The 15,177-nt window shown below is 45.4% G+C and overlaps 1 protein-coding gene across 1 annotated transcript in view; it reads left to right on the forward strand.

Moving 5' to 3' along the window:
• Nucleotides 1-15,177, forward strand: part of IGDCC4 (immunoglobulin superfamily DCC subclass member 4) — a 245,416-nt gene that overhangs the window by 220,289 nt on the left and 9,950 nt on the right. The window contains exons 18-19 of the mRNA XM_082255108.1: nt 7,023-7,257; nt 13,588-13,752. Of these exons, the coding sequence (XP_082111234.1) occupies nt 7,023-7,257; nt 13,588-13,752 (400 nt within the window). The remainder of the gene's footprint in view (nt 1-7,022; nt 7,258-13,587; nt 13,753-15,177) is intronic.

A 15,177-nucleotide genomic window follows, 5' to 3' on the forward strand; every position in this document is an offset into this window, starting at 1 on the left:
CGGAGTACAGCTGTCGATGGGTCGGCTAAAAGAAGGATCTCATATCTGAAGTGACCAACACATCTTCAAACCGCCCTCTTCTTGCAGGCGCTGTTGGATTGCTACCCGCAACTGTTTCTCTGTGAGTGGAAATTCCTCTGCCAGCACACGCAAAAGCAGAATGCAGCATTTCTCACAGCAAGGCCTGGAAGTGCTGCATTCTGACCGCCCTCTGTGATGGTGGTAACATTTCCGCCATTTTTCGTTTGTACCAGGGGTCTAAGTATGTTGCCACCCAGTACTGGTCCTTGCCCTTTATGCTTTTTATATGTGGGTCCCCCCGTAAAACACTGGAGCATGAAGGCCCCCATTCGCACTAAACTGGAAGCGGTGTAGTGGCCTGGCTCCAGCTCATCATCCAGGATAATGTCATCGTCCTCCTCCTCCCTCCATCCACGGACAACACCAGGGATCCCAGAAAGGTTTGAAACATGCTCTTCTTGCTGCTCCTCATCCGCCCTGGCACCATCCTCCTCTGACTCCTCTTCAGACTCCTGTTGTTGACTTGTCTCAGATGGAGTAGCACCCCCTGGGAATTCATCCAACATTGCGACTTCCTCATCTTCCTGCTTCTGCTCCTCGACGGCTTGATCAGTGACACGACGCAATGCACGCTCCAGAAAGAAGGCGTAAGGTATGATGTCACTTATGGCGCCCTGGCCGTGACTGACCAGTTTGGTGATCTCATCAAATGGCCGCAGAAGTCTGCATGCATCAGGCATGGGCAGCCACTGGCGAGGTGAAAAAAACCCAAGCTCCCCAGAACCGGTCCTGCCGCACAGTTCGTACAGGTAGACGTTAACTGCACGTTTTCTGCTGGAGCAGCCTATCAAGCATATGCAACGTTGAGTTTGATCGTGTCAGGCAGTCACAAATAAGACGCCTAATGGGCAGGTTGTGTCGCCGCTGAATGTCACCCCAGGGTAATTGGCAATGAATCGCTGCACGACCAAGTTCAGGATGTGTGCCATGCATGGCACGTGTTTAATTTTGCCCTGTTTCAGCGCGCTCAGCAGATTGGCACCGTTGTCGCACACCACTTTACCAACTGTCAAATTGAGCGGTGTCAGCCACTGATCTGCCTGTGAACGCAAAGTTGAAAGGAGTGCAGGACCAGTGTGGCTCTTGGCTTCCAGGCACAACAGACGCAGCACAGCATGTCAACGTCTCACCTGGCATGTGGAATAGGTTCTGGGGATCTTGGGCGGTGCAGTGGAAGAGGCGGTAGCAGCGGAAAAGGAGGAGTCAGCCGAGGAGGAGAGGGAGGATGGAGTAGGAGGAGGAGAAGAAGAGGCAGGCCTGCATGCAATCCGTGGCTGTAAAACCAAATCTACACGGGTGCCACGGGTTACATGCTTGATGGCCGTCAGAAGGTTCACCCAGTGGGCAGTAAAAGTTATATACCTTCCCTGCCCGTGTTTGCTAGACCATGTGTCAGTGGTCAGATGTATCTTGACACCGACACTGTGCGCCAGAGATACATTCACTTGCTGCTGAACATGACCATACAGTTCTGGAATGCCCTTCTGCGAGAAATATTTTCTGCCTGGGACGTTCCATTGTGGTGTTGCAAAAAATAAAGGAACAGAGCGCACACCGCCCTAGTGTAACACCATTTATTTGAAGTTAATAGAAGCCATAAAAACAGGTACTCACAAACAGATAGGAAGTCATGCATGGAAATAAATATCCCCCGATGTTTACAGGGCTCTCTCCTCCTAGCCTCGGCGGCTCAGCTGTTCGTCCTGCACTGATCAGTGAGTATCGTACGGCTAAGCCAACCGCCTCGGATTACTCAAGGAGACTCGATGTGGTGCACCTGCGCACGGTCCAGCCGCCGCCGCACACCCTCCAGGAGCCGGATGCTGTAGCCGCTCAGAGAAACTGACAATGCGGTTAAGCAGAGGGAGATTCCCCGATCGGGACCCAGAGCATGACTTGCATGGGGTTGCTAAGGACCGTGCGCAGGCGCACCACATCGAGTCTCCTTGAGTAATCCCAGGCGGTTGGCTTAGCCGTACGATACTCACTGATCAGTGCAGGACGAACAGCTGAGCCGCCGAGGCTAGGAGGAGAGAGCCCTGTAAACATCATCGGGGGATATTTATTTCCATGCATGACTTCCTATCTGTTTGTGAGTACCTGTTTTTATGGCTTCTATTAACTTCAAATAAATGGTGTTACACTAGGGCGGTGTGCGCTCTGTTCCTTTATTTTTTGTACAGCTTCTTTGCCTCATATCCCATGGAGGGTTAGGAGAGCTGCCACGCTTCATTCATGTGTTTCACCACAGGCCATATTACAAGATTCCCCAGCTTGAGAATCAATCTCCAGGATCTGCGCAGGGACTGGTAATGTGTGTTTTCTCTGTGCATTGTGGTGTTCCAATGGCCACAAATTTCCGAAAGGTCTCTGAGTCCACCAGTTGATATGGCAGTAGTTGGCGGACTATCAGTGCCGACAAGCCAGCAGTAAAACGTTGGGCAAGAGGGTTATCTGGCGTCATCATTTTTTTACCCTCTAACATTTGGGCCATGGAAGCCTGCCTTTTTCCAGAACAACATGAGGATGGGATGATGGAAGGTGGAGTGGAGGACAATTGTGAGGAGAAGGAGAAGAGGCTGGACGGTGAGAGCCTGGAGTGTGGCTTTGTGGGTTCTGACGGCGTTGCTCCCACTGGGCTCGGTGATGGGAGTCCAGGTGCCTTCTTAAGGCGGTCGTCCCTAGGGTGAGTGTTGGGCTTACCACGACTTATGCGTTGACTGCAAAGGCTGCAGATGGCAACACTATTGTCAGCAGTGGACTCATTAAAAAAGCCCACACTGCGTAGCCATGTGCCGCCATCCTGGGAGCGCCAGATGTGACCTGTACATGGTTGATGGCTCGTTCCTGATACATTTGCAGTCTGCTTTGTCCCTCTTGTGCAATGTAAGTTCCGCCTGCTTCTCCTCCCTATCTGCTGGTCCGTCTCTCCCTCTGAACTCCCCTCCTCTTCCTTTCTTGTGGGCACCCATGTGACATCCATAGAGACGTCATCATCGATGTCACCTTCCCCACCACTAACATTCGAGATCGCAGGGTAGACAGCAACAGCGGGGACCAACCTCCTTGGGCTGATCTGGGTACTGTCGTCAGACTGTTGAGTGGCAGCTGTTGCTACCTCCTCTTCCTGATTCGATGCCAAGAATTGCTGTGCATCGCAAATGTCTTGTGATGGATCGGAAAATAATTCCAGTGACTCAAGCGGAGGGTATATGGTGGTGGTGGTGTTGGTGGTGGTGTCTTTGGGGGTGCACACAGCAGAGAGTGAAGAGGGTGCAGATAGAGAGGACGAGGAGAGTGCAGAAGAGGAAGGCTGAGTGAGCCACTCAACCAAGTCTGGTGCATCCTTTGAGGTAATCGAACGCACCTTCTGAAACTTCACACTTTGGCTCCGGCCTACTGCTCCTGCCCTTCCCCTACCACCCCTGCGTAAGGGCCTGCCTCTTCCTCTGCCTGTCATTTTTTAAATTTCCCTGTGTCAAAAGTCTCTAGAGAAGCGCAGTATATGTGGAACAAGGTATATAACACCCCACTTCAATCTGTGGTATTGGGGGGCCACTGGTTTATCACACCGGTTCTACAAAAAATTGGCCAGTAACTGTTGTCACTGTGTGTAGCAGAGTTAATGCAGCAAAAGAGGCAATATTGTTGCAGGACACAAATACACTTAGAAAAGTATACTCAGATAACACCCCACTTCAATATGTGGTATTGGGGGGCCACTGGTCTATCACACCAGTTGTACAAAAAATTGGCCAGTAAGTTTGGCACTGTGTGTAGCAGAGTTAACGCAGCAAAAGAGGCAATATTTTTGAAGGACACAAATACACTTATAAAAGTATACTCAGATAACACCCCACTTCAATATGTGGTATTGGGGGGCCACTGGTCTATCACACCAGTTATAATACTTTTTTAAAAGTGCTTTTGTCACTGTTTGTTGTATTGCTTTAGAAACGCTCACCACAACAGTCACAATTCTGCACAGTGCACAATACAAATCTACTATAAAATGCTTTCTATATTAGAAAGTATATTAAAAGTGTATTACACCCCTATATAGTGCATTGCACACCAAAGAATAGTACACCTATACCAAATACCAGTCCTTAAAAGGACTTTTGTGGACCTTAACAGAGCGATTTGTGTCACTGACGATCTGTCACTGGTGCACACAGCAAACCCCCCCCCCCCACACTGACAAAAGAGACAATATAGAGATAGTACACCTATACCAAATACCAGCCCTTAAAAGGACTTTTGTGGACCTTAACAGAGCGATTTGTGTCACTGACAATCTGTCCCTGGTGCACACAGCAGACCTCTCCCTACATTGACAAAAAGCAGAATGTGAAACGGCCGCCAGGTCAGGTCAATTTATAAGGTAGGGGGTATGTCCATGTGCTGAAATGTCTCAATTGGCTGTCCCGTTCCATCTGATGGCTGTGTCATGGGTCAAAGTTCTCCCCAATGTAAATTAATATGGCTGCCCGCGAACAACGCCATATGTTCGCAAAATTGGACTGCGAACAAGCAAAGTTCGCCGCGAACCAACCACCGGGCGAACCGCAAGGCCATCCCTAATAATGAACCATACCCTCCCATTTTGAATCAGAAAAAGGTAAGAATCTCCTACAACATTTGCGAAAATTCCTGCAATTTACATAGATTTACCCAGAGGGGAAAGTTTTTTTCTCATCAAAAGTGGAGTTTCTCTTATAAGTGGATACTAATATTTATAGGTAAAGTTGATCCAGGGAATATCCGATTGCCTCTCGGGGGATCAGGAAGGAATTTTTCTCCCCTGCTGTTGAAAATTGGATCATGCTTTGCTGAGTTTTTTTCGCCTTCCTCTGGATCAACTGCGGGTATAGGATTGTGTATATTGGATTGTATGGTTGGGTATTTGTGACGAGACCCTTGCTCACTCGCTTCCGCTCTCCAGACACTCCTCTGCTTCTAGTGAGTCAGCTTGCAGATCGCAACATCTGATGGTTCGGTCAACCAAGGCTCCGGGATCCGAACTACAGCTATGTGCCGTTCGGAATCCATTAGAACAAACACCAGGCAGGTTGTATGTAAGTTCAAACAGGAAGACCTTTATTGGAAGTACACAATACACTTTTATACAGAATTTGGAACATCCTGCCCCCAACAACCGCTATCCCATTGGTCAATTGCAAAGTACATGCCGTTCTCCTTCAGGTCCTCCTTAGCCATGCAAATGAGGACTTGAAAATGAGTCAGCAGGGATTGGTCCGTTTAGCTTGACCAGAAGGACTGTTATGTGTAATGAGACAGAAGTCCCCAGGGGACAATCAATGTACACAATAGCCAGACACGGAACAATGGGAGGTCATCAGCGCTCAGCATGAGACAGGGCAATCCACATTCCCTCCCAATACACAAACAAAAGGAAAGCCTCTCTGACACTGAAAGATATGTAACACACACAGCACTCAGAAATCACAGACCTCATGGCAAATGGGAACAAATCTCAATATTTCTACATGGAGACATTGCTGACAAATGTGAAGCAATCCAAACCATCACCCATCTGTCCTTAAATTCCAGTGACGGTGAACACCGTCACCGTAATTATTACTGTTTTTTTTTTTTTGTTTTTTATTTGTTGAGCCAGATGCACTTGTGTCTTTTTGCAACCTGATTAACTATGTAACTATGTAACCACTTGCCAACCAGCCGCCGTAGTTTTACTGCGGCAGGTCGGCTCTATTACATGGAATGACGTACCTGTACGTCCTTTTGTGTAATAGCCAGTGGGGGCGCGCGCTGATTGGCCAGAGGGGGAGCCAATCAGCGCGTTCGGTGGACGCGATGTCCGCTGGCCACCCGCAACCGCTCCCCATAGAGACAAAATGGTGGTCTGCCAATGTAAACAAGGCCGACTGCCGTTCTGTCACAGATGAACACAGGGATCTTGTGTACCTGCTATTTAGAAACACAGATCTCTTCATTCATCCAGTGAGTCCCTCCCCCACAGTTAGAAAGCACCCCCTAGGCACACATTTAACCCTTTCATTGCCCCTGGTGTTAACCCCTTTCCTGCCAGTGTCATTAGTACAGTGACAATGCATATTTTTAGCACTGATTACTGTAGTAATGTCACTGGTCCCCAAAAAAGTGTCTAAAGTGTCAGTTAGGTGTCCGATCTGTCCGCCGCAATGTCGCAGTCCCGCTAAAAATCGCTGATTGCCACCATTACTAGTAAAAATAAATAAATAAAAATGACACAAATCTATCCCCTAATTTGTAGCCGCGATAAGTTTTGCGCAAGCCAATCAATAAACACTTATTGGAATTTTTTTACCAAAATTATGTAGCAGAATACATATTTGCCAAACTGACGAAAAAAATTAGATTTTTTGCAATTTTCTTTGGCTGTGTTTTATAGCAGAAAGTAAAAAATATTGTTTTTTTTTCCTGAGTTGTCACTCTTTTTTTTTTTTGTATATAGCGCAAAAATGAAAAACTGCATACATGATCAAATACCACCGAAAGAAAGCTCTATTTGTACAGGGTTGCATGACCGCGCAATCAGAGCTGTCTTTAACGCAGGGCAAAAGGGCCCAGTCATTGTTGTGGGGCCCAAAGCACTGCCCGCAAATAGTTGATAAGTGGATTCGGGAGGGCCCAAGAAAATATTTGCCCAGGGTCCAATCGATATTAAAGATGGCCCTGCTCGCAATTGTCAGTTAAAATAATGCAGTGCCAGTTTGCAAAAAATGGCCTGATCGTTAAGGGGGGTAAAACCTTCCGGTCCACAAGTGGTTAAAGTAATTTTGTGTCGTCAAAAAACATGAAAGAACAAATATCTTAGTGAGTGTAGAAGAATTGTTTTACATGATGTATTCTCTATTCACCCAACATCAGGTAGAATATATTTTCTTTTTATTTAATGGGCATTTCTGCTTTTGTAGGGATTCCGGATCTGAATTGGTGCCCCGATCTAGCAGAGGTCCTTCTTCCTTTCAGAGGGCTAGACAGGGGTCCTGTTCCCAAAGCCACTGCCAGGACTCCCATGAGCTGGAGACCTTGATGCCTCCTCGACAAGAAGAGACCCCCTCCTCCCTTCCAATCCCGGAGGTCACAGAGCTCATAGGAGGCCTCGTCTCCAACCCGCCATCAGAGGACAAGAACCCGCTGAAGATGAAGGTGTGTACAATGTGAAGGTCAACAAATAAAACCGTTTTTTATCATCTGCAGTGACAGAATTATATTACAAAAAAAAGTTGGGACGCTGTGTAAAATCTGCATAAAAACAGAATGCAATGGTTTGCAAATATCATAAAAACGTATTTTATTTACAAAAGAAAATAGGAAACATATCAAATGTTTAAAATGAGACAATGTACCATTTTACAAAAAAATAAATAAAAAATGAGGGTAATTTAGAAATTGATGGCAGTAACACATCTCAAAAAAGTTGGAACAGTTTTCCACTTTGTAACAGACCATTTTAAATGAGCTTTGGCCCAGAGAAGACAGCAGCATCTCTAGATCATGTTCAGATATGGCTTATTCTGTGCATGATAGAGGTTTACCTTGTATTTTTGGATTCAAAAAGTACGTAGGAATATGGCACAACACAACCTCACAGAGGACTTCAGTTTATTTAAAAATATATACATTTTTATTTCAGTACATTTAAAAACAATTAATTATGAAAAAACAAAAACACTCAGAATATTGGTTCACAAGGGGACCGATGTCCTAGATATTGGATACAATTGCCCCAGATAGTTTATTATAAACCTTAGTCCCTTAGCTGGGGAGTTCCTGTATATCAATATTAGTGGGCAACCAACATCATGGCAATGAATCCGATATTGGGGTACAGTCAGCCTGACATGTTTCGTGCCCAATCTGCGCTTCATCAGGAGCTCAGTTCCATACACACAATTTTATATATATATACAGTGGGTACGGAAAGTATTCAGACCCCCTTAAATTTTTCACTCTTTGTTATATTGCAGTCATTTGCTAAAATCATTTAAGTTCATTCTTCTTCCTCATGAATGTACACATAGCACCCCATACTGACAGAAAAACACAGAATTGTTCACATTGTTGCAGATTTATTAAAAAAGAAAAACTGAAATATCACATGGTCCTAAGTATTCAGACCCTTTGCTCAGTATTTAGTAGAAGCCCCCTTTTGATCTAATACAGCCAGGAGTCTTTTTGGGAAAGATGCAACAAGTCTTTTACACCTGGATTTGGGGATCCTCTGCCATTCCTCCTAGCAGATCCTCTCCAGTTCTGTCAGGTTGGATGGTAAACATTGGTGGACAGCCATTTTTAGGTCTCTCCAGAGATCCTCAATTGGGTTTAAGTCAGGGCTCTGGCTGGGCCATTCAAGAACAGTCACGGAGTTGTTGTGAAGCCAGTCCTTCATTATTTTAGCTGTGTGCTTAGGGTCATTGTCTTGTTGGAAGGTAAACCTTCGGCCCAGTCTGAGGTCCAGAGCACTCTGGAGAAGGTTTTTGTCCAGGATATCCCTGTACTTGGCCGCATTCATCTTTCCCTCGATTGCAACCAGTCGTCCTGTCCCTGCAGCTGAAAAACACCCCCACAGCATGATGCTGCCACCACCATGCTTCACTGTTGGGACTGTATTGGACAGGTGATGAGCAGTGCCTGGTTTTCTCCACACATACCGCTTAGAATTAAGGCCAAAAAGTTCTATTTTGGTCTCATTAGACCAGAGAATCTTATTTCTCACCATCTTGGAGTCCTTCAGGTGTTTTTTTAGCAAACTCCATGCGGGCTTTCATGTGTCTTACACTGAGGAGAGGCTTCCGTCGGGCCACTCTGCCATAAAGCCCCGACTGGTGGAGGGCTGCAGTGATGGTTGACTTTCTACAACTTTCTCCCATCTCCTGACTGCATCTCTGGAGCTCAGCCACAGTGATCTTTGGGTTCTTCTTTACCTCTCTCACCAAGGCTCTTCTCCCCCGATAGCTCAGTTTGGCCGGACGGCCAGCTCTAGGAAGGGTTCTGGTCATCCCAAACATCTTCCATTTGAGGATTATGGAGGCCACTGTGCTCTTAGGAACCTTAAGTGCAGCAGAAATCTTTTTGTAACCTTGGCCAGATCTGTGCCTTGCCACAATTCTGTCTCTGAGCTCTTCAGGCAGTTCCTTTGACCTCATGATTCTCATTTGCTCTGACATGCATTGTGATCTGGAAGGTCTTATATAGACAGGTGTGTGGCTTTCCTAATCAAGTCCAATCAGTATAATCAAACACAGCTGGTCTCAAATGAAGGTGTAGAACCATCTCAAGGATGATCAGAAGAAATGGAAAGCACCTGAGTTAAATATATAAGTGTCACAGCAAAGGGTCTGAATACTTAGGACCATGTGATATTTCAGTTTTTCTTTTTTAATAAATCTGCAACAATGTCAACAATTCTGTGTTTTTCTGTCAGTATGGGGTGCTATGTGTACATTCATGAAGAATGAACTTAAATGATTTTAGCAAATGGCTGCAATATAACAAAGAGTGAAACATTTAAGGGGGTCTGAATACTTTCCGTACCCACTGTATATATATATATATGTACATTTCAAAACAAGAGAGGTAGATCTGGAGACAAAAGCAGGGAACTGCACGGCGCATCCCACCTAAAGCTGTTAAGGATGGGGGTGTGTCTAAAAACAATAAGGACCAGCGATCGCTTTTTTAGCTGTTGGTAGACATTTTTAATAGGCGTGTTACATCAATCGTTGAGTCATAGTAATCTATCAGGGGTTCCAATAGTGTATGTATTTTAAAGTTATTTATCAGGGTGAAGGCCCTTAGTTTTCGTGTCTAGCCTTATGTAGGATGTGAGATCCCTGCTGCTCTTTTTTATTTTATGGTAAAATACCAAAAAAAACAACAAATGTTAAAACGAATGAAAAAAATGAGCGCTGGTAATATGGTGAGCTTGTGTGTATATCTTGTGATGATAAATAAATATATATTCAAGATGAGTGATATAAATAGTATCTGTATCAAAAATTTATAACCAATGTACAAAATACAGATGCTATTTATATCACTCATCTTGAATATATATTTATTTATCATCACAAGATATACACACAAGCCCACCATATTACCAGCGCTCATTTTTTTCATTCGTTTTAACAGTATGTATTTTAAAGGCCTGGAACAGCCATTATTTAAATGGTGTTACCACAGATGGTAAGTTCCCAGCCGGGCACAATGCCTGTGTAGATATAGTAAACTACCAGAATCCGTCCCACCCAACGGGTGGCTCCCCTGTCAGTGTCAAATGCAGTGGCGGCCCGTCCATTAGGGGTGCAGGGGCGCCGCCCCCCCATCCATGCGTCCGGCCCCCTAACCTACATGCAAGGCACCGGACGTGTGGATTCCAATGGGGGATTTTTTTTTTCTTTTGAAACACGTGATTAGAGCCAGAGGCCCAATAAAGATGGGTTAAGTTGGAAATCACGTTAAGTCCAACACAGTTGGATAAGAATATTTGGATTCCATTAAAGTATAGGGAAATACAGGAGGGATATACACAAAATAATGAGAGTTGTATACAGGACATGGGATGTGTTGTATAAGTAGGCCAAGTGGGAATACAACTCTCCGTTATTACCACTAGAAGGCACAACTTATTTTTTTTACCTGGGATTGAGAAACAGTTTAGTGGTGGATTAGAAGATCTCCGATTAAAAGAAATATTACATAATGGTAAAATTAGGTCACTTCATGAACTTAACACAATGGGAAAGTTGACACTAAATGAATGGAAATATATGCAATTAAAACACTTAGTAGGTTCCTTACCTCAACCCTTCAGATCAGAAAAAGAGGTAAATCTTGTGGAAAAACTATGCAATCTGTTAACAAAAACATTACATGGTTTGTCTCAGATATAACTGATTTGGTGGGAATGAGGAAACCCATATTCATAGAAAATTGGGAAAGAGAAATAGTAATTTGTTTAGAACACGAGGAAAACTGTGCTAAGAGCCGTACACTGCACCGCCAGGGATGTGACCACCAGGGGCTGACCGGCAACTTCCGGCCCAGGGTGCAAAGCAAACCAGAGGCCTATGGTGCAGCAACTCGGCCCCCCTCCCACTCTCCCTCTTCCCGGCCTCCTCCTGACCCCCATTCCAGGAAACTCCGCTCCAAGCGCTCTCTACCCACCGGCCGAATCCGGGTTTCCGACCTGGTCAGTAGGGGGCGGTTGGAGGGAGCTGGCACAGCTCGTTCGGGGCGGGCCGGGGAAGGAGAGTCTCCAATGGGGCATGGAACGGGTCTCTGCTCAGACACAGTTTACACCATTCATGCTGGGAGGGGGGGGGGGGGGCTGCGCTCTGTTTTTGTCTTCATCCCACACTCAGTAGGTCAGCAGTGGGGACTTTTTACTTCTCTTCACCAGGAATCCTTTAGGCATGTCTGTGGCAGAAGCGGTGCAGCCTTTTTACGGGGAATCAGAGTGGCACGGGGGGCAATTCCCCCCCCTGCCCCCTGGCCCAGTCCTCCCCTGGTGAACATCATCGAGATGAATTATAAGTGTCTTTCAAGATGGTATATAATACCGGTAATAGCACACCATTGTCAACCAGAGAAATCAAATATCTGTGCTGGAGAGGATGTCAGTTAGTTGGTACAATAATTCATGTCTGGTGGGAATGTCCCAAGATTCAGGTGTACTGGTTAAGGATACAGCAACATATTAGGCAAATTACAGGTGAGAATGTTATAGGACAGGGGTCTCCAAACTTTTTGAACAAAGAGCCAGTTTACTGTCCTTCAGGCTTTAGGGGGGGCGAACTGTGGCCAGTAGAAACAGAAAATGCCAAGAAATCAATGCGCCATCATTGGTGTCAGTTGAAGGGGTAGTGCACCAAGGGCCGGATAAGGGGAAACAATGGGCTGCATCTGGCCCTGGGGCTACAGTTTGGAGACCCCTGTTATAGATGATCCCTGGACATGCCTTTTTCATAAAACAAATAGATCCCTGAAGCACTATGGAAACGCGATAGTTTCAAAATTACTTAATGGTGCGAAGGGGCTATCCCAAAAAGATGGCTTGAAATAGAGGCCCCTACTATACTGGAATGGTGTAGTAGTGTTGAATATATATATGAAACCCCTTCCCTGCCAGTGTCATTATTACAGTGACATTGCATATTTTTAGCACTGATTACTGTAGTAATGTCACTGGGCCCCCCCCAAAAGTGTCAAAAATGTCAGTTAGGGGTCCGATCTGTCCGCCGAAATGTTGCAGTCCTGCAAAAAAATTACAGATCACCGCCATTACTAGTAAAAAAAAAACAATAAAAATGACAAAAATCTTTCCCATAGTTAGTAGACGCGATAACTTTTGCACAAACCAATCAAAATACGCTTTTTTTTTAATGAAAAATATGTAGCGGAACACAAATTGGCCTACAATGTTAAAAAATTTTGATTTTTCAATTTTTGGGGGGAATGTTATATAGCAGAAAGTGAAAAATATTGTTTTTTTTTTTTTCAAAATTGTCGCTTTTTTTTTTTTTTTATAGCGCAAAAAATAAAAATTGCACAGGTGATCACATAAGACCAAAATAAAGCTCTATTTGTGGGGAAAAAAAGGACTTCAATTTTATTTGGGTACAGAGTTGCATGACCGCGCAATTGTCCGGTAAAGTAACGCAGTGCCGAATCGCAAAATAGAGCCTGGTCATTAAGGGGGCAAATCCTTCCGGTCCAGAAGTGGTTAATGAAATGGGGAAAGTGGACAGATTTAAATTAAAAAAAAAAAAAAAACAGACTATGTAGAAATATGGATAGATCAGGGGAGTGAGTAAGATAGAGGTCTGTAAGGGAGATATAGAAGGGTTGGGTAAGACTGCAAGGCTGGGTTAGGGTAATATAAGCGGATGGGGAGGTGGGGAGATGATTTTTGTAAAATAAGAAAAGTATTTCTTGTTGTTTATAAAATTGTTGGGGGGGGGGGAGATGAATTTTGTAAAAAAAGAAAAGTATTTCTTGTTGTTTATAAAATCGTTGGGGGGGGGGGAGAAGGTTTTTGTAAAATAAGAAAAGTATTTCTTGTTGTTTATAAAATTGTTGTAAAAATTATAATAAAAAAAAAAAAAATGTCAAAATTACCTTATTTTTTCCTTCAAATGGTCCATGTCCTATGTTTTCTATTGTGAATATAATCTAGGTTTATGTGATTTGCAAATTGCTTTCTGTTTTATGTAGATTTTACACAGCGCCCCTAACTTTTTTGGAATTGGGGTTGTAGTTATTCAGCACAAACAATTTACAAATTGTACCGGCCCTCAAGGAACTTACAGTCTAGGCCAGGTTTGGGGGTTCTAAGTAGGAGAAGTATGTCAGAATTGGCCCGGACTGGAAATGATTAAGTACCGTGAGTTTATATGGCCTGACATGTGATCAGTAGTGGTTTTTCTTTCTGCTTCTCTTTTCGTCTCTTACAATTCCATATCCTTTGTCATCCAGACATCATGGAATGGGTCAATCACCCAGAACTGGGCAAACCACATCACCAGTTATGCAGAAACTATACCCGGAGAGCTCACCAATGCTGCCAATGGTTCAGCAAACCACTTAACCACGGGAGGCATACGGATGGTCCTTCATGATATCTCCTATGAAAGTCATAAGGTAAACTGTGATGAGGATATCATGTTTCCTAACCTGTTTCTTACCATCAAACTATCCCATTTTATAATTGGCCAGCCCATGTGATGAAGGATTCTAGGACAATATCCCCGGACAATATCCCCCGGACATTATCCCCCCGGACAATATCCCCCGGACATTATCCCGCCGGACAATATCCCCCCTGGACAATATCCCCCCGGACAATATCCTCCCTGGACAATATCCTCCCCGGACAATATCCTCCCTGGACAATATCCTCCCCGGACAATATCCTCCCCGGACAATATCCTCCCTGGACAATATCCCCCGGACAATATCCTCCCCGGACAATATCCTCCCCGGACAATATCCTCCCTGGACAATATCCTCCCTGGACAATATCCTCCCTGGACAATATCCTCCCTGGACAATATCCTCCCCGGACAATATGCCCCCTCTAACCCTAACCCTATGTCCAGGGGGATGTTTTCCGGGGGGATATTGTCCGGGGGAATGTTGTCCAGGGGGGATTATGTCCAGGGGGATGTTGTCCAGGGGGATATTATCCAGGGGGATATTGTCCTGATACCGTGATGAAGATATTGTATCATTCATTGACCTGTTCATCTTCATGTCCTGTCCCACTCTAAGGGGTCTAGGTAAGATATCAGATGTACTGCTACAGGGTGGCGTTCTGTGCAGCATATATATTACTCACATCAGAAGCCGGTCAGTGGGTGCCGGCCAATGGATGTCCGCTGGCACCTGTTGATCCTCAGAAACAGAGGCAAAGCTCTGTCCTGACAGGGGGGGAAGTGATGGATCTTCTTTCCCTGCAAAGCAGGGAAAGAAAATCCATCACTTACCTTAATAAAAACAGCACACTGTGTACACATAAACACTGGCTAGGCACACAGTTAACCCTTTGATCACCCTAGATGTTTAACCCCTTCCCAGCCAGTGTCATTTGTACCTGACAGGGGCTGACTGGTAATTTCTAGCCCAGGGGGCAAGTACAAACCAGAGGCCCATGGTGCAGCCACTCAGACCCCCTCCTGACCCCCATTCCAGGCTGAAGCTCCAATCCAGGTACTCTCTCTTCACAGGCCGAATCTAGGTTACCGACCTGGTCAGCAGGGGGTGTTTGGGGGGAGCTGGGACAGCTCAGTTGGGGCTGGCCAGGGGGGAGAGTCTCCAGTGGGGCATGGAACCGGCCTCTGCTCAGACACAGTTTACACCATCCATGCTAGGGGGGGGGGGGGGGGCTGCTCTCTGTCTTTGTCTTCAACCCGCACTCAGTAGGTCAGCAGTGGGGACTTTTTACTTCTCTTCACCAGGAATCCTTTAGGCATGTCTGTGGCAGAAGCAGTGCAGCCTTTTTTTGGGGCAATAAGAGTGGCCCAGGGAGCAATTTCCCCCCTGACCCCTGGCCCAGTCCTCCCCTGG

The sequence above is a fragment of the Pelophylax lessonae genome, assembly GCF_965119305.1.
Source record: "Pelophylax lessonae genome assembly, chromosome: 4".
Lineage (NCBI taxonomy): Eukaryota > Metazoa > Chordata > Amphibia > Anura > Ranidae > Pelophylax > Pelophylax lessonae.